At 43.5% G+C, this 20,761-nt stretch overlaps 1 protein-coding gene across 2 annotated transcripts in view; it reads left to right on the top strand.

Moving 5' to 3' along the window:
- LOC131253300 (uncharacterized) overlaps window positions 1-20,761 on the top strand; it is a 101,510-nt gene that overhangs the window by 45,583 nt on the left and 35,166 nt on the right. For both annotated transcript variants that reach the window (XM_058254254.1, XM_058254263.1), the window contains exon 7: window positions 4,424-4,519. In XM_058254254.1, the coding sequence (XP_058110237.1) occupies window positions 4,424-4,519 (96 nt within the window). The remainder of the gene's footprint in view (window positions 1-4,423; window positions 4,520-20,761) is intronic.

Here is a 20,761-nt window from a genome sequence, read left to right as displayed (position 1 = left end):
GACAATCTTTCGCCTTTTCTACTTGTAGTGGTTGTGAAAGCCTTAAGTATAATGTTGTCTAAGGGTTAAGAGGTGGGTCTTATTTTTGTTTTCAAACCATCAAAAGAGGGAAGAGGATATCTCATTTACAATATGCAGATGATACAATTTTATTATTATTATTATTATTTTTTAAAAGCAACGAACTGAAAATCCATTAAAAAGGAGAAAAAACAATATAGAAAGAAAAGGAGCCGAATTGCTGAGATAGCAGAAAACTCCTAACAACCTAAAAAAGAAAGATCAACATTGTTTATATCCTTAACATTGATAGCCCATTCTAAAACCATCTTTTTGGCCCTAGCCCCCACCACTTTAGCCGTAGACGATTTGTTATCGAAGCATCGGTCATTTCTTTCTTTCCAAACCGCCCACCAAATCGCCAGAATGAGCATACGCCGGATCTTCAACTTCCTTTTTTCAAGCTTAACCTTGTTCCACACTGTCAACAACTTCGCAGCGGACTTCGGGACACACGATGAGAGGGAAAAGAGGTCGCAGAAATGAGAGAAGATGGAAGAAATAAAGGGGCGTTGAACCAGCAAATGGTTCACCGATTCCGCCTAGCTCATACAACACAAGCAAATATTAACTATGTGCATGCCTCTCTTAACTAGATTGTCAATAGTTAGGATCCTGTTCCGGGCCGCTAACCACCTAAAGCATCTGAGCTTGGGTGGGACGTGATATTTCCAAAGAAACGGAGTCGCATCGCACGGAGACCTGTCTGCATAGTAGAGAGCTGCATAGAGGGACCTGACTGAGAACACCCCAGATTTCTCAAGCGTCCATTCAATGCTGTCTGGCTGCGAGGGGATGATCTTGAGATTGGAGATGTAATCGTGCAGTGCCCTGAATTCGTCCACCTTAGTTTCATATAGGTTCCTGGTGCAAGAGATGTCCCAGACAAAGTGGGTGGGAGTTGAGTAGCCACATCTATTAATGAGGATATCTCTGTCAGGAGAGAGGCGGTAGATCCACGGAAAAGAGAATTTGAGAGGCTTTTCCCCTAGCCAAAGATCTTCCCAGAATCGAGTAGCTAAACCGTTTCCCAAAACATACCTACAGTTGGCCATGATGCAATTTTATTTTGAGATGCAGAGGTGGATAAAATGGATAATTTGAGGAAAATTTTGGGGTGCTTGGACGAGGTTTCTGGTTTGAAAGTTAGTGTTGTCAAGAGTGAAATGCTAGGCATCGGGTTATCAAAGGAGGAAGTTCAACTATTCGCGTAGGTGTTCGGGTGTGCGGTAGGGTCTCTCCCCTCTTATTTGGTGCTTCCATTATGTTTGAGGAAGCCAACTATACATTTATGGAGCAAGGTGGTTGAAAGATTTTAGAGGAAGTTCTCTAGGTGGAAGAGCCGTCATTTGTCGATAGGAGGGCACATCACTCTCATCAAAATAGTTCTCTCCAACTTTCTCCTTTATTTTGTCTTTGTTCAAGTGTCTAAAATCAATGTTGAACAAGCTTGAGAAACTAAGGCATGATTTCTTATGGAGAGGGGCTGAAGAGAAACATAAGTTTCCTCTCCTCAATTGGGATGAACCAATTTGTGAGGGAGGGGCTGTCATTAGACTTTTGGAGTCGAGGAATGTGGCGTTACTTGGGAAGTGGCATTGGCGTTTCGGTGCAGAAGAGGGTAAAATGTGGAGAGAGCTTCCAAGTACATGGTCCAGCTGAGCGGATGGGAATAAAGAAGACTTCTTGGTATCATGCTTCGGGTATATGGAGGGCCATAAATTCTATAGGCCCTTTGTTCAAGTTCGATTTGACTTTCTCTTGGAGATGGTGCTCGAATTCGGTTTTGGGAGGATATTTGGTGTGGGGACAGATCTTTGGAATTAGATTTTCCTCTGTTAGCAAATTTAGCCATATTGAGAAACATTATGGTTGATAGTTGTTTCTCTTGGAATGGGGATGGGGGATTTGGTGCCCTCCTTGCCGTAGGGACCTAACAGTTGCTTAGGTGGTGGAATTGGCAAATTTATCGGAGCAGCTTCACCATTATCATCCTTCCCCCGTTTCTAGGGATTCTTTGTTTTGGAAAGGCGAACATTGGGAATCTTCTCAATTCGGTCCCTGTACAAGTTAATTTGGTAATCCTTAGCCATGGCTAGACATGATATCTTTCACATTTTCTGGTTATTTGGAGGTCCTCCGTAGGTGGCCTCCTTTGTTTGGTTGGTGGGTGGAAAGAGAATCTTAACTATTGATAACCTTTAGGAAAGAGCGATGATCCTTCTAAATATATGTCTTATGTGTATGAACGATGTAGAAGCAATAGATCACCTCCTCATTCATTGTTCCTTTTCACCGCAGTCTGGGTCGCTCTCTTATCATGCTTTAGAGTGGATTGGGGTATGCCGTATTCAGTTGAAGAATTGTAAGGGCTTGGCACAACGTGTATCTCTTGAAGGATGAGGTAGTGAGTCGGCGCTTGGTATTAATGGCAGTCTTTTGGAATATTTGGTGTGATTGGAATTGGCACTGTTTCCTTAGTAAGCTGGGATCTTGGGAGGAAATAGTTTGGAAGTCTAAAAGAGATGTTTTAGAGTGGGTTGCTGGATGAAAAAAATGTAAATGTTGAAATAGCGGCTTCCTTGCTTGGGCTGTAATTTTCTTTTTGGGTTTTATTCTTTTTCACTTTTTTGCAGCTTTTCAAAAATTTTTTTTGTTTATCCTTAAGAAAAAATTCCATCCTAATAGAAATAAAGAAAGAAACTAGAACCAAATAAGGAAACTGAACAATAAACAGTTCATATCCAACTTGAACTCCATTTGTATCAATCATGGGGGCCGTGCAATTTGTACGAACCTTCCAAAGAGGCTGCATGGTTGGTATATAGGGTTGATAATGATGTTGGTTGGACTAGTTGGTCCCAGTCTAACTGGTTATCAATCAAGACATCTGATTGCATGCGTCCCATGGTCCAAGTGAACCATTAATCGGGGCCAAAATCAACCCTCGGGACCATTTATCTGATATTGATGGTTGATCAGGTCAATTTGGATCCTTTGGTTGCAATCTTCAATCTGGAGTTCTGGACAGTTGGATCGGTCTTAATCTATAGTTTGGACCCTTGGGTGTGCCTGTCTAAGCCTGAGCTGCAATCTGAACCCTAAGGGCTTGATCACATAAGCAGCCATATTTGGGGCTCGATTGGATAATAGGATAGTTGACTGCATTTGCCTTTTTATGGTTTTGTCTCTTCTTTTCCATTCACTGCATCCTTGTGCCTTTAGATTTTCTTTATCCGTCTATTGCAGTTTACCAGTGGCACTGCCAATTTTTTAGTCGGGTCTTCCTTCTGGTTCCTCCTCTTGTTTTGTTGTTCCTATCATCTGGAACTAATGGCTTGCGAAACAGTAAATTTCAGAATGTTAACTGACAACTCTAATTTTCTAGCCTTTGTTTAATTTCTCAAAACAAATTCTAATAGCAATAAATTAAATAATGACAAAACGCTATCATGAACACGTGTGTTAATACCTGGTCATGGTTTGAAATTGATAAGTATAACGAATAATGCATGCAATATTTGTAAACTGGTGATGTATGCAAGGTATTAAAAAACGGTTACATAATGGCTGTAATGGCTGTTACATAATGGTAACAGTGGGAACTGTTACCTGTTAGGTGAAAATGGCCTGTAACAGCCCATATCGTAATGGTAATGGCGGTGGCCGTTACTGCCACCATTACCGTTATTGAATACCTTGGATGTATGTCTTTAGGCTGCAAACCTTATTCACTTATTAATTATTAACAGTTTTATGACATCTGTTTTTTAAGAATCCTGCATCTGTTTATTTTCCTGTTGAACCAGGTGGACTCATGGCTTTCCTGCCTTTTCTCAAAAAAAAAAGAAAAGAAAAAAAAAAAAGAGTATCTTCATTGTTTTTCTTCCGTGCATGCCTTTTTTTGCCAATACTTAATTATAAGTTGCTATAGATTCACCAAACCTTCAGGTGCGACTCTTATGGTCATGCATATCAACGTTATGTTCATTTATATTGAAGTTCTCAATTATCATTCTTCTACCCTGAGAATATATTTACATGAACGGTTCAAATTAGTGAAGCAAATCGATATTCATAAGAGAGACAATTCTCATAATGTGAATGCTCAATTGATTTGAATTCTCAAACACTGAATGGTAAATTCTTGAGGAAAATGCAATATACTTTATTCATCCTTGATAAGTTGTGTAGTGATGGTTGGCATGAATGAAGAAAACCAGAATCGAGAGTCATTGCTATTCAGTCTCTATTAGTTTATTTTTGTAATAATCTTTTCCTCTTTGTGGTATTGCTACAATGCTTTTTCTAAGTTGTTGTGAGAAGTCTTCCTCCTAATTTAGTTGTCCCTTTTGCTTTTTAGAATCTTCAGCCGCCTTCCTCAGATGCATCACAGTTGATTCCCCAACACAATTACAAGCTTGATGCTAATGCTTTAAATAGTCGTCATCCTGGAGAGGTATACTTCCAATGCAATCCACAAATCTTATCTACTTAGCTGACATCCAACCTTCCTGCTCAATTTCAGTTGTGTTACAAGATGTGAATCAGTATTAATTTTTTCTGGTCATTTATATGCACGTGCATCAGTTGCTTGATTCGTTATGTTATTGGCACGGCTGTACAGTTTGCATAATTAGCTAATCAAATTCCTAAAAAATCAATTTGAAATCAGCCTTCTCTTCCCCATTTTGATTTTATTTTGCTATGGTCAGAGTCTCTTCCTGAAATCATTTCAAATTCACAGATTTTTGGTGAGTAATTATTGCCAATAGCAAATAAAGGCAAGGAAAAAAAGGTGCAAATTAACAAAATCTAAACAGGTTGGACCTGTGCCTCATTTTACACACACATGTTGCGGTTGGTCGTTTGTTTGCTTCCTTGTTCCTATTCTCAACACATCAAATTGCTAACAACTTATGTTTAGAGAGTTCTCTAGGGGATTTCCCTGCTTGAAGGAGAAGTCTGGCTAGGATGAAAAAGTTAGGGAGGCAGAGATTCTCTTCCAAAGCTCGTCCCTTTTCCAAAGAGGGTCTTTGGTACCCTCCCTTGTGGCCTCGAGGGAGGAATCTTTTGGCTTCAAGGTTGAGGGTATGGTCTAGAATAGGAGGTTCCTGGTATGTGTCTGGCGGCATGTGCTAAAGGCAAAGGGAGTTGCATGGAAAGATCGAAAGACGAGCCTTTGTTTAGAAGATATGCTCCTTGGGAGTGTGAGGAGAGAGTTGTTCCCATTGGTTCTCAAGGGAGTTGAGCCCCTTTGCCTGACAGAGGTGGCTTTGGCTTTGGCTACACCCTCAGGGAGATCACCTTGGTATCCACGGTAGAGCCTCTGGATCCATCTCTAATATATGAAGCTTGAGGGGGGAGGTTGGATGATGGTCACTCGGCGGTGCCTCTTGATCCTCAAATCGAGAGTTTTTTTGTTTCAAATTTCTCATAGGATTGGGATGAATTCATGTTCACCTGAGTCTTCTGTAAGGCCAGGGTGGTCAAGGAGGTGGTTCTTCCGAAGAGGAAGGGTTCTTCAGTCAGTCATGGTTTTGCCTTTGTTCGCATGGAGACGACTAAGGAAGCTTCTAATGCCATCACCCTCTACCAGTCTAGCTACAATGGTTCTAATATCTTTGTCCAGATGGCCAGATATGCCCCGAACTCCACCCCTAAGGGTCTAAGGGGGAAAGCAAGGGAGGTTAGAGGCCTTGGTATTGGCCTGTGCTCGGTGGCACGTCCTCTTACCTCGGCTAGGGGCCTGATGGTCTCCAGCCAATCGTTCAAAGGTACAGTTGTAAGGACCCCGTTGGGTATCCCCTCCGACATGCCAGTTGACTTGTCGATGCAGTTAATGGGTTAAAAAGTCTTGGAGTCCGGAAAGTTTGTACTAGCTTGGGCCCTAAAGTGATTGTTGACCGGTTGAAGGTAGACGAAGTTGCGGCTGCATTCCTTTGGTGCCTAGCAGTTAAGTGCTGAAGAGGACTTCCTTGGCCGACTTTAAGGTTTGATTGGAGGCTTGTTGCAATCTCAAGGATGGTCACTATGGTCCAAAGCCATTGGGAGAGGATGATCTTATCCTCAACCTTATGCCGGACGAGAACATTGATCATATCATTTTGGTGGGGGCATTGTTTAACAACAGTTAGATGATCTCTCTGTGCAAATGGGCCAACAACTCCATTTTTGGTTTAGAGGATTCCTGGTTCTAATTTGGAGGCATTCCTTTTGAGTTATGGAGCCAGGAGTTCTTGCTGGCCATTGGTTCTTGCATCAGTGAAGTTTCGTCGTTCAATCCAGCGACGGAAAGTGGGTGGGAGCTCTGAGCTGCCTGCCTCCTCATCAGGAAGAAAAGGTCGTCCAATGCTCCTACCAAGATCCCCATCTCGGTGGGGGATAATCGCTTTGAGATCAAGGGTGTGGTCGGAGGCTCTGGTTGGGAGAGTTTTGGTGCTTAGATGTTTGTCGACAGGTGGAGAGATGCCGGTCTGCTCGCTACCGATGGTATGACGGCCAGTGGAGATGGAGCATCGTTGCATTGGTGCTTCGGTGATGTATCATCGTTTCCTTCAGAGGTCCGTGGTGACCACGTGGTCCTCTAGCCTACACGTGGATCTTGCCACACCTCGATGTCAGCCGTTCCCACCCCTATACTTGGCCTTGCTACGGATGGTTTGGATGGCGATAGCTCTCCTGCCCTGCTGGCCCGACAACGTGGCGTCATCACAACCATTCATCTCGAGATCTGCCCCCTCCATCCTCTGGAGACATGGTCCTTGCAATTCCTCTCTCAAGCCGGCTGTTACCGTTGTTTGCGATACTATCAGTGCCTTGACGTCACCCACTCTGTCTCGGACAGGGTGAGCAGTTCCCCTATGCCACGTGGCTAGTGTAGACAAGATTGGACGTCGATGGAGGTGTTTCTATGGTGACATGTGGATTGTTCATGTCAATAATAGAGCCAATTATTATTTGTCCTCTTTTGATAGAGCTGGAAACATTATCAACCATGCCATCTCAGACATGGTGCTTTGTTTGACGTCGCCATCTCTCGAGCTGTCTGAAGCCTCCATTTATGGCTCTGACATTGATGATGGCAATTATGTCGGCAGGGGCTCCTCGGTGTTGACGTGTGGCATTTCTTTGCGCCCAATGAGATTGCTGGCATTGTCTACCATTATTTTTCTGCACACGCCTTTGTTAGCAGTCAATTGTTGCTGTCAAGTGAGACGTGTCGTCAAAGATCTCCTTGGCGCCTATGCTTTTGATTGGGATGTCAGAGATGGCCTTGCCATTCAACCATTCTCAAAATGGCGTCCTCTTTCGAGATGTGTGGTATGCCTCTGCTGCCTTCTCCATTAGATGCTAACGTTTGACTTTATTACTTTGAGCCACCCATCCCTCTCCTTTTGATACCTAGTAGACCTAATTATGTCAAGTTGGCTAGGGTTAGAGAAAGCTCTCCCCCCTTTACATATGGCCCTTTACTTTTTGCCCCTCCATCTCTTCCATCTTGCTCCTCTCACCTACACACCCAGTTGCCCCCCTTCAATTAGACTACCTACCTCCATTTAGCTCCTCCTTGTCTCACTTTGGTTCCTTCTCCTTTAAACCCTCCAACCTTTTCATATCTTCATACCCTATCTTTTCTCCCAAACCCTCCCTTCATGGAATCATTCCCATAACCTCTCAATGCTCCTCGTCTCTCTTATGGTGTTCGCCCGCCCCCTGCTATAGAGTGGGCTTTGGTGTCGAACTCCTCCCCTTGCGGGTCTTGAAGCTCCTCCCCATCCAAGCGTTCTCCTTTTTGCATGGATGCTGCCTCATCTTTGATCATCCTTGATGTCTTCCCCTCTTCAGGCTCAGGCGGTGGAACCTTTGGGTCTGGATCTTCTCCCTTCACTTCCTCTATCTAGAGACTCCTCGCCTCAAGCTCATGTTAATCCTATTTTTTCAAAATGTAAGGACCCTCGATGGATCAAGGGGGCCTTCATCCAGCTTGGGCAATCGGTTGGGGTTTCCTTTGGTGAATAGGATGATGACTATGTCGCCCTTTTCCGGTTCATCGAGGCTAGAGGAGCTTCGATGGCTCATGTAGCCAAAAAGTTTCAATAATTCTTCAAAGGTTGGGGAGAACTCGTCTGCTTTGTGTCCTCAATTAACTATGAATCTGGCTCCAACTTTAGAAGTGCAAAGAGAGGTAGACAGGTTGTGCAGGTTTCCCAATGAAGATATCTCATGGAATGTTCGAGCCCTTGGATGTGGGTAGAAAAGGGCCCATGTCAAGGATATTTGCCATCACTTCAAGGCGCAACCAGTGTATTAAATAGCTACACTATGTAGTGTAGCTTAGCCTTAATGTTGTGTGGCTCATGAAAATAGCTTAAGTCGTGTGTAGCCTATGCTACATGATAATTTGCATATGTTACATGTTACGTAGGCTATGCCACATGCTACGTAGCTCACATTACAAGTTATTTTTTCAGTACAACATTAAAATCAATTAACGTTTTCAATGATTTATTATATTTTTGTATTTAAAAAAAGTTAAATCTTTTTAACACTTTTAGTAAAATAATATAAGTAACAATATGAGATCAGTTTCGTTTCTCTTTCTTTACCTTTATACTTAATCATTGCCCTTTTCTATTGCTTTAGGTTGCGTTGGGTTGCACCAACTATCATGGATTTTGTTAAATTTCATTATTAATCAGTCTAATGTTGTGATGAAATTGATGCAACCAAGCGCCACCTTGATTAAAAATATGGAAGTAGCATGTAGCTTATACCTCACCCATCACGGTTTGCGCGAACGGCTTGGGTTGTGGGTTTGCTTCCCCCAGACACGAGTTCCCCTTGTGGATTACCCAATGCACGTGGTTGGTGGGTGATTGTGTGCATCTGCATGGAATAGTCTCGCTTAAAAAGGAGGCTATCATTAAACAAGAAGAAGCTTACGCCTCATGCTTTAGAGGGGTGAATGCTACGCTAAACACTATTTGCTATTTAAAATACTGGGTGCAACTAATCGCTTTTTAAGAGACCAAGCTCCATTCGTCAACCGACCGTGGATGGATTTTATTTGGGGAGCCGCCCACAAGGATTTGGTGATGCTTGATGCTAATGGCTCCATTGGTGGCATTTTGGTTGCTTGGGACACCAGGTCTTGGGTTAAAGAGGACGTTCTCGTCGGAGCACTCTCTCTCTCTCTCTCTCTCTCTCTCTCTCTCTCTTTGTGGTTCTGAAATGCGCTTCCTCTGGTTTCAAATCGGTCTTTTTGGTAGTCTACGATCCTTGTAAAGTTACCTTGAGGCACCTCCTCTGGGAAGACCTTTATTATATTAGAAGTAGATGGTCGCTTACCTGGTATCTCAGAGGGGAGTTTAATGTTATCCGGTTCTCCTTCGAGAAGTTAAATGGTGATAGTCTCTACAAAAGCATGAAGCTCTTCTTCGATTGGGTTGACAGAAATGACCTTGTGGACCTCCCCCTTCTTGACATGAAATACAACTAGTCGAATGGCCAAAATCCTCCTATCCTGTCTTAGCTTGACAGATTCCTTGTTTTTCCTGACTGGTTAGATTCCTTTCCAACAGTCTTGCAATGAGGCTTGCTCTGCCCTACCTTTAACCATTGTTCGATTCTCTTGGATTTTGTCGAGGAGAGCTGGGGCCTCGAGCTTTTTGATTCGAGCTATCGTGGCTCGAAATTGAAGGGTTCTCCTATATAATTAATAATTAGTGGTCTTTCCTCTCTGTTTCAAGTCACTTGAGTTTTGTCGTTTGCTAAAAATTCAAGTTGTGAAAAAAAAGAGTTGATGCTTTAGACGAAGGAGTCTCTAGAGTGCATCGAGGGATCGAGGTCTACACGAATACAATCCTTTCGGCCATCTGGTCCTTGGATGTCAAAGAAAAAGATGGTCAACTCTCTAATGAAGATAAAGTTGTGAGAGTGTCTTTCTACTTGGACTACTTGAGCAAGGTCAAGCAAGAAGAGATCAAGTGCAGACAACAATCGCGAGCTCTCTAGCTCAAGGAGATAAAGAACACTTGATTCTTCGACTACATTGTCGGCGCAAGGGTCCGTTGTATTAAGACAAGTTTTGTTTCCATTAATGGCTTTATGGTGGAGGATAAGCAACATGTCTACAATCATATCATCCCTTTTTATTGCAACTTGCTAGCCTCAAAAGGTTGGCATCAACCTAAGTTGGACAACCCAGGGCCAACTTAGATCTCTGGTGAAGATGCTAAGGCCCTTAGATCCCCTTTCTCTGAGGAGGAAATTAAGGTTGTAATGTTGTCCCTCTGTATGGACAAAACTCCAGGGCCAGAGGGTCCAGGCTCAGATGGGTTTCTTCTGGCCTTCTTCTAGGCCTTTTAGGATGTGTTAAAGTTATACTTAATTGGTTGCTTTCTGGGTTATTCTCTAATGGCCGGTTGCCTCGAGCTATGGGAGCTTCTTTCATAACCCTTGTTCAGAAAATTGAAGGTGTGACTCATCTCAAGTGTTTTCGGCCTATACGCCTTTTGCGGGGTCCTTATAAAACTTGGCCAAAGTTTTAGCTTCCAGGCTTCATCCTACTCGCTCGAGGATTGTGTTTGAAGCTCATGGTGCATTCGTGGTTAATCGTCAAATCCTCAACTGTGCTCTTGTTGCTCATGAATGCCTTGACTCTTGTCATTGGGCGGGTAGCAATGCAGTTGTTTGTAAGCTTAACATGGAGAAAGCTTCGACCATGTCAACTGGGATTATTTGGACTATATGCCGGCTTCTTCAGTGGGTTTAAGATGGCGAATTTGGGTCCTTTTGTTTCCCACATTCAGTTTGTGGATGATACTCCTCTTTTGTGAGGTTGAGGAGTCTGTTGAAAACCTTCAAAAATTGTCCACTGCTTTGAAGCTATCTCTGGCCTTAAGATTAACCTCTCCAAATGTGAGATGCTCAGTATCAATCTTTCCACTTCTATGCTATCCCGTTTACGGGCAGTGTTTGAGTTGTCAGTATTGCTACAAGTTTCGTTGGCCGGAGATAAAGATAAAATATCGTTTTCGCCGATAACCGGAAATGCAGGGAAAAAGGGGGAAACATGGGGAAAATGGTGGAATTTTTCAGTGAAACTTTTGGACATGGCTAAATACACATTTACATATTCAGGAATGAAAAATTTGCAAAAAGAATGCATTAAATTAGAAGTTTCCATTTAGTGGGGGCCAAAAAGCATGCGTTGTCGTAAGAAATCACTTAAATAGTAACCAAAATGAGTTTATATAATACAAATGCAAGCTTACAACAATTAAGACATGCAAAAGTAAATGAATTGAAAAAAATACACATTTCTGGCCATGTTTCATCCCCACATAGAGTGACGAGGTGGCTCGTAATCATTGTCCGGATCCCGTGGCAGTTGAGAGTAGTACTGTTGCCTAACATGTTGGTCATACTGTTCCCAGGTCATCCTCTGCTCGTACCAATTGAGGAACTCTCTTATGTACCTTTGAAAGTCATCCTCCCTAAACTGTACGAGTACGCTTAGACGTGGGAATTGCGTGACATACATCGACGACATTTCCTGAGCAGTGTATTGAGGGAACAGATCAAGTCCAAACCTAACTCCTTGATAGTATTGTTGCCAGTCATACGGGTACCCCGAATATCCTCTTGTCAAAGGGTCATGACTCGAAGAACTATCTTCCGGCTGCCTGTACCCATGGGTAGATGAGCGTGACTGAATGTCAGAGTTGCCATGGCCATACCCGTGATATCCCCCATGAGCATAAGGTGGGACAGAGGTGGAGCTCCCCTGATCTGAACTTGTGTCCATAGATGACAAGCTGCGTGTGAGAGCATCAGCCGTGGCGCGTTCAGCTTTCTTCTTCGAATGACGCTCGAACATATACGTGGGCTCCGATGCTCTCGCCCTAGATGGTGGACGAGATTCATGGTCCATGTCCTGAGTGGCATGGTCAAAGCTCTGCTCCTCAGTGAACTGGCCAACGGATCGTTGGCTCTGAGCCATCGTGTACCCCCCACCACTACCACCCCCACCCCCACCAGTACCACCTATACTAGTGTTGGTGCCTCCGTCTCCTCCCTCATCACCGTCGTCATCGTCATCCCCAGGACCAGTGTTGAGTGGGGTTGAGTCTCATCATCATCATCACTCACTATGACTTGATGATGGGGAGGGGGCAGTGAAAATGCTTCCTCACACATTGGAACGTGCCGAACTCCTCAACAAAGGATCAAATGAGTCTGCATCCACCTTCTGTTCGATTACTACCTAATCGACATCGATACCCATAGTCGCTGCTCCCTCGGCTACCTGTGGAGCAGGGCCTCCCTCCGCATCATCTAAATCAGCTGATTTGACCCACTCTATAGAGTGGGTCATCATCATCACCTATCTGTGCCATGTTACCTATAGACAACAGGTCCAGTGGGTCCTGATTTTCCTTCATGTCTCGGTCTACCCGCAACTGCCTCTCTCTTAACTTCATATTGTAGTGGCAGCAAACGAGCTTTTGCAGCTTCTTATGTGCCAGCTTGTTCCTCTTGCTGGTGTGTATGAGTGACCATGTGCTCAATTCCTCTCACACAGTGAGGAGGATACAATCTGTGCGAGAACACGGACTGCCAATAACTGTAGTGCGGGCGTGTCGACTCCGTACATCGCCCACCACTCACCTATATATCCATGAGGAGCTTGTTTTAGTTTGAAGTTTAAACAAAAAATGCAATTACCTAATTATGTTATCATACTCACACGGCATCATCGTTTCAGTTGATGCTTTTGCTAGTGCGGATGAGAACGTACCCCTCGCATTCCTAAACCGCAACATCTGTAAACACGGATTCACAGGTCATTATTTTTAATCACCCATATTTCTAGAGGCTATAGGAAGAAAATTTATTGCATTACCTGGTTACCGAAATCTGCTTGCGCCGTCAATTCTGGAAACAATCGTTCGAACGCTTCGTGGACGGCCATCGTCAAATCTTGATTTTCATGGAGCCAACGTTTATAATGAAATTTGGGATTTAGGTAGTATGCTGAAACCCAAATATTAGTTATTTAGTTGTATTAACATACAAACAGAAGTGATGCTTAAAGTACTCAGTTGTATTAACAAACTTACCGACTTGGTGGAGTGGATGCTCGAGAGTCCCGATCCATCGATGATCGATGATACTGATCACCCACTGATATAAATTGGGGATTGTAGTCATTATCTCCTCTCATAATTCTCATAAGCTTATACATTGACCCCATTGAAGGCCACATCTCATTATCTACGGCTTGTAGGACCTTATACATCGGATGCAGGAAGGAAACGACGTTGTGAACTTTATCCCAGAAGGAATCAGAAAGCACTATCTTCGAACAGGTCTTTGCACCCTCAGTCTTCCTTTGATTTCCCTCCATGTATTTCTTGGATCTGAACAAATTTCTGAAACCCACGTGGTGCCTGTATAAGCTATCGAGTGCATTGAAGTTCGACGTTATGAACTTTATCCCAGAAGGAATCGGAAAGCACTATTTTCGAATAGGTCTTTGCACCCTCAGTCTTCCTCTGATTCCACTCCATGTATTTCTTGGATCTGAACAAATTTTTGAGACCCACCCGGTGCCTGTATAAGTTGTCGAGTGCAATGAAGTTCGTGGCGAACCGTGTCGCGCCTGGTCTAACGATGTCCCCTTTACAACACTCATGCATTGCAGCCAACAACCATGAGTGATTGTATATAAATTTTGTCACTCTCCTCGCGTCCTGGATAGTCTTCTTGACAGAATCCCTCTGGCCTATCTCCTCGAGCATTAAATCAATGTAGTGTGCCGCACATGGGGTCCAATAGAGATTGAACTTCCTCATCAATTCTTTCGCGGCCTTAATGAACGCACTGCCATTGTCCGTCACAACTTGGACAACTTTCTGGGACCTAACATCTCTAATCACTCCTTTTAGGAGAGCATATATGTATTCGTGATCTTTTATTCTAGCCGATGCATCAAGGGATTTAAGGAAAACCAGTTGTCCTCTACAGTATACCAAGAAATTGATAATGGACAATTTCGTGGGTCCCGTCCACCCATTACACATGATTGTCACCCTGTACTGTTTCCAGTTTGGCTTGAGTCCATGTACCCAAGCCTGCATCTCCTCGTGCTCCCGATCGAGGTAAACGCCAAGAATCTCCTATGGAGTGGGAGGCTTCACGCTCGGCCCGGCACGCTGCACCTCCTCAATCATATTTTTGAAGTGAGGACTGGTTGCTGCATTTGCTGTTACATGGCTCGAGATGAACCACCTAGATATAGCGCCACCCGCTTTCTCCCTGAGCCCCTTGCTCCACACATTTTTAAATATTTTTTGATTAACGCCTGCGATGGGTGCATCTGAGACATGAGCGCTTTGCGTGCGTTGTAGGCCATGCCCGCTGCCTCCCTCAAATCGTCTGCTGCTCCCACCAGCCTCATGTCGGGACGTCCCAAACGACGACCTACTCTCATTAACCCGTCTTCTTTGCTCCCCTTCCCACTCTAAAGCCCGAGACTCACGAATCACTTGTCTAAAATCACTCCTTTCTCAAGTCGTAACACAGTCATCGGGGTATGTGATCATGTCATCGTCGTCGTCATTATGCTTGTCGATAGTACCTAGGCCCCGTCCAGTGCCTCGTAGCTCCTCCCTCATATCCCTCTCCCAATCATTCTGCTGCAGCTTGCGTGACTTCGCTTTAGTCAACACTCTTCTCATCTCCTCTCTCACTGGCCTTGTTACACTTGGACAGTCTTTCACATTCTTGTATGCCCCTGCTAAATGTTCCTTTAGCCTAGACACTCCCCCACTCTATATCACTTGGCCACAATAGTTGCATATGACTCCATATTTTTTCCCCTCCATTGGCCGTCCATGTTTCCACCCAATGTCTCTTGCTCCTCCTTTTCCCGATCTAGACGACATTTTGCTCCCTAGTAGTATCCAAATTTGCAATAATCGACAAAAAAAACTGCATCGGCTCGTATTCAGTGTAATAAGCCCAAATCATTTCAAGGGCTAAGATGTTAGATCAAATCAAAATTTCATATAAGTTACAATTGAGGAAAGAGTCTGCAGATTGCATACTGAGTAAACTTTATGGGGCCTATTGTGATTTATACATACAACATGATGGGTCCATGTAAATAAAGGGTGGATGTTATCTCCCAACTTGTTCCCTCTGGTGTAGCCCATTTAATTAATTGATCATCCTGATTTTTGGGAATTTGGAGTAAAATTCACAGTTTCATAGGATGGACGGGTTGGATTTTACTTTATGAATGCATGTGCATGTGCGGCCCCAACCTCATCCATGACAGTGCGGTCCTGATTATGGGGCCCACCTTGATGTATTTATTCTATATCCATGCCGTTCATTTGTTTTTGTATTTAATTATAGAGTACTGGATAAAAAAATGAAACATAAATTTAGGCCAATCTAGACCATTCATATCGCTAATCCCACTAGAAACAGAGCATGGATCGAAAACAGCACGGATAAGATGATCCTAAGTGGCCAATCAGATGGATAAAATGACAATGGTCCCATCTAGAAATTCAATGGGGAAGATTAAATGGTTTAAAAATCTTTCCATTGCTGTGATTTTCAAGCTATGATCCATCCAAAATGGACTCATGATTTGGATAGATGGACGGCATGGATGAAACACATTCATCATGGTGGGACTTGGGCCCACAGATCACTGACCACCAGCCTGGCAAGGGGCGTAGCCAATCTGTTTCCTTTGGCTGGGCGCGGATTAGATACTGACAAGGTTAGTAGCCAAATCGCTATTGAAGTGACGTCACCAAGCTCTGCAGACCCCACCATGACACGTGTGTTGTATCCATACTGTCCAACCATTTGTAAAGATGGCTTTATGGCATGATAAAAGGAATGAGATAGATCTAAAGTTCAAGTGGACCCACTGGGGAAAATTGTGGGATCAGTCACACCCATCGTTGAAACATTTATAAGGCCCACCATTATGTATTTTTTAGATCCAACATATTCATAAGTTAACATAGAGATAGATGAAGTGAAAACAAAAATATAAGCTTGATCGGAAACTTCTGTGGCCCCTGGGAAGTTTTGAATGGTGGATCACTGTCCCCACTGTTTTCTATGGTGGGGTCCACTTGAACTTTAGATCTATCTCGTTAGTTTTCTCATGCCATAAAACTATCTCTCCAAATCGATGGACGGTATGAATTCAACACATGCATCATGGCGGGGTCCACAAAGCTTGGTGACGTCACTTCAGTAGCGCCCCCTTTGGCTATGAATCTTGTCAGTATCCAATCCGCGCCCAATTCGCAGGGCGTTGCGTTGCAAGCTCAGGTGGGGCCCATTGTGATGTTTGTGAAAAATCCTCCCCGTCCATCCGTTTTGTGAGTTCATTTTAGGACATGATGCCAAAAATGAACCGTATCTAAAGCTCAAGTGAGCCTAAAACGTGATAATTAAACATCCACTGTGGAAATATTCTTGGGGCCACAGAAGTTTTGATTCATGCCAATATATTTGTTTTCAGTTCATCCCAATAGTAATCGCATTATTAACGGTATGGATGGCATCTAAACATCACTGTTGAACCCAGGAAGGTTTCAACGGTAGGAATTTCCCAAACCACATTTTCCTTTAGTACGGCTCACTTGAGCTTTGGATACCGTTCATTTTTTACAACAAGTCCTTAAATGAAATCACAAAACGGATGGACGGAGAGGATTTCTCACAAACATCACAGTGGGCCCCACCTGCCCCACTTGAGCTTGCAGCGTAGGAACATAGGGAAAGTCTTTCGCAGGAAATCTGCGACCTTGATCCGCGCGCTGCGGAAACGGATTTGGCTAATCCCCTGCTGTGCTCTGTGGGCCCCACCACGTGGTATGTGTTTCATCCATGCCATCCATCTATTTTTATAGATAATTTTATGATATGAAAAAAAAGAGGTATATCCCAATCTCAATTGGACCACATTACAAGAAACAGTGTTGAATGAACTTTGACCATTAAAAACTTTTCGGGGGCCATAAAGATTTTGGAACAACCTGATCTTTGTTTTTTCCCTTCATCTGAGTCTTTATGAGCTAATTGACAGATTGGATGTCATATAAACAGTATAGTGGGCCTTAGGAGGATTTAAATGGTGGATATCCAATCACTACTGTTTTCCCGTGGTGTGGTCCACCTGAGTTTTAGATGTACCTAATTTTTTGGATAAAGCTGTAAAATAATATTTAAAAATTAATGGACAGCATGGATACAACAGATGCATCATGGTGGGGCCCACGGAGCACCGGCCTGCACCCTCAAAGCCCAAGCCGTGGTGGGGTGGTGAGCTTGCACCGTCAAAGTGATGCAACCAAGTGAGCTTGCACAGTCAAAGCCCACTTGTGGGGTCCACCATGATTTATGTATTTTATCCACTCCGTCCATCCATTTTAACAGATAATTTTAGGTCTTGAGCCTAAAAACTAAGTATATCCAAACCTCAAGTGGACCACACCATAGGAAACAGTATGAATTGAACATTTACAGTTGAAAATATCTTGGGGGCTGCAGAAGTTTTGGATCAGACTTCTATTTGTTTTTTCCCTTCATCCATGTCTGTGTGATCTTATGAACAGGTTGGATGGGAAATAAACATCACTGTGGGCCGTAGAAAAGTTTTAACGGTGGAAGTCATTATTCAAACTGTTTCCAATGGTGTGGTCCACTTCATCTTTTAGTAGGCTTAAGTTTTGGTCTCAACCCCTAAAATAATATGGAAAAACGGATGGACCGCATGGATAGACCAGATACATTCTCGGTGGGCCCAATAGAGTGTACCCAGTACGATAAGAGCGTACTGAGTAACCAAGTACGCAATCCCATTGACGCCTGCAGCCCGCCCGATCCCCAATTTGTGATAAAAACCCCAAAATCCCTCTCCCCTTCCGAAAATTTCAAAATTTCATTCCTTCCCACCGATTTCTCCAAGATTTTCAACCCGAAAATCTCTTCCTCATCCCAAATTAAAAAAAAACCTCTATTTTCGAACAAGATCTCGGCCCGCAAGCGGATTCGAGAAGTTACAGAGGATTTTTCGACCGAAAAAAAGATATTTTTGGGGTTGAATCTTATCGGAAATGCCGATTTGCACTCAACAACAGCTGAATTTGCGTCTTCCTCCAAATTCGGGCAAAAAAAGGGTATTTCTTATTTTTTGGTGATTTTCTCGCCGACAACCCTCCCTTTTATCGATAAAAGTGGGTTGTTGGCTACGGTTCCCACCCGTGGTTGGTGGGAATAGCGATATATTGGCGTGATTTTGAATATACCGATAATATCTGCGAGATTTCGGTGAAACCTGGAAACGACACGAAATAATGGGGTTTCAGTGTTGCCAGTGCAGCGACACCGAAATTATTGGCGATATTTCGATAATATCGCCGACAATTTGGACACTGTTTACGAATATCTTTGTTCGCAAGACAGGCTCCTTCCCCTTATACCTAGTCTTCCTCTCTGCATTGCGAAGCTTGCCAAGCACTTGTGAGATGTGGTTATTGAGCATGTCGAGAGGAAGCTGCCCCGTTAGAAGGGTCACACCCCGTCCCTTGGGGTCAGTTGACCCTTGTTAAACCTGCTCTCTCGAATGTCCCTTCCTACTTCCTCTCCCTCTTTCGTTGCTTGAAGCTCGTTCTGATTAGGCTTGACAGGCTTAGGAGAGATTTTTGTATGGAATGGGTCCTCTAATAACTGTAAACTCCACCTTCCGAGTTGGTCTAAGGTTGTAAGCCTATCTTAGAAGAGGGTGCTGGTATCCGGGACTTGGTTGTGATAAACTCAACCCTTCTTGGCAAATGGACTTGTCGTTTTGGTTTGGAGGTTGAAAGTTGGTGGAGAGAGATTATTGCTAGCAAGTACGCAACTGGTGATGGTGGCTGGATTTTCAAACCATCCTTCCTTTATAGAGCCTTTGGTGTGTGGATGGCTATTGCTATCTTGGGGCCTCAGGTGCAGGAAAGGCTATCCTTCTCTATTGGTAATGGATCCTACATTCGTTTCTAGTTTGATTACTGGATCCCTGATATGTCTCTCTTCTCTCTCTTCCCTAACGTTGCTAGGGTTGCTGTGGATAGGTCCATTCATATTGTCGATTGTTTCTTTGATGTTGGCTCTGGAATTTGGTGTCCTCCTAGCTGGATAAATCTATCAGATTTGGAAATAGAGGACTTCCTCAGACTTCTGGAGCTCTTGTGAGCTTTTCAGCCTCCCCGGGAGTTGAAGATTTGTTGTCGTGGTCCTTGAATTGCTCTGGCCTATTCTTGGTGTTAGGCTTTTCAACGTCTCCCCTTCTGCCAGTTGGCGCTCCTTCTCCTCCTTCGCTTGGTCTTATGGAGCTCCCTTGAAAGTAGTTGCGTTCATTTGGCTCCTCTCTAGGAGAAGAATCCTCACCATCAACAATCCTTGAAAATGTGGGATGGTTTTACACAATGTTTGCTTGCTTTGTAGGGATAATGCGGAATCTATCAACCACCTCTTCGTCCATTTCCCCTTTGCTCATGGGGTGTAGTCTGCCATCTTAGCCTTCTTCAATATGTAATGGGTCATGCCTCTTAATGTTGTGGATCTGCTCTTTGCTTGGCACGGTGGAGGCGCTAGGAAGGATCTCGAAGCAAATTGGCACTTGGCTATCATAGCGGTTCTTTGGGCCATTTAGAGAGAGGAATTGTTGATTCTTCTAGAATTTCTTGTCAATCCCCCCGGTGGTGGCCTCGATTTCTAGGGACGTCTTGGAGTGGCCATTATATCTTTCACATCTCAGATCCCTGTATTATTTCTTCTAACTTTAGGTTGTAGTTGGTTGCCTCTTGTGGCCTTGGCTTTTGTGTTGTGTTAGCTGTTTGTTTTAGTTGTTTTGCTTCTTTGCATTTGTTTTTCTGTATGTATTTGTCTTCTTTTATTTCACCTTTGGTGTTTTTGTAAAATGAAATTATCAATGTTCAAAAAAAAAAAAAAAAAAAAAAAAAAAACTCACTGATATGATTCCATCTGTTAGATTTTTAGAATATTTGTTTATCTTTGTTTGGATGCTTGTGGACGGGGATTGTTCGCCTAGTTGAGGGGTATTGTAATATTGGAACATGGAGCTGAAAGTATCGGAATGTTTTGCTTCTATGAAGTTAAATGTTGGTAGAATATCCGTCTGGTGCCGGTTAACTATCTGTGGTCTGAGTTGTTCAAACTTGATAGATTCATTTTAGGAGGAGCTGGGTGCAGCAGCGCATGATGCTTGGGACTGCCCATGGTGCATCTAGGTTTAGATGTCATTTGGCTTACCCGTGAAAAGAAAGGCCGGCTGCGCACATCTAAGTCTATCACGAGTGCATTTGCTGATTTTGTAGGTTGAAACAAATTCACTAATTTACTGTTGGAACGAGCTTCTTTCTTGCGAAGTAAGAGAACCTGATTATGAACCTCCTGGTGGATTTCTCATTGACACCAGCTGGGAAGTGAAATTTCTAGGCACACTCAACAAGGTCTAATGAAGTTCATGTCAAATCATCGCTTCATTTTGTTGTGCTTTACCATGGAATTGTAGAGACCATGACCTTTTAGATTTGAAAACACGTGGTTCAATTTCCCTGCACGGTGTTGAGAAGTTGGTCATGGTCAGGGTGTA

This window comes from Magnolia sinica, chromosome 1 (genome assembly GCF_029962835.1).
Source record: "Magnolia sinica isolate HGM2019 chromosome 1, MsV1, whole genome shotgun sequence".
NCBI classification, from domain to species: domain Eukaryota; kingdom Viridiplantae; phylum Streptophyta; class Magnoliopsida; order Magnoliales; family Magnoliaceae; genus Magnolia; species Magnolia sinica.
This window is presented reverse-complemented; position numbering and strand designations above follow the sequence as displayed.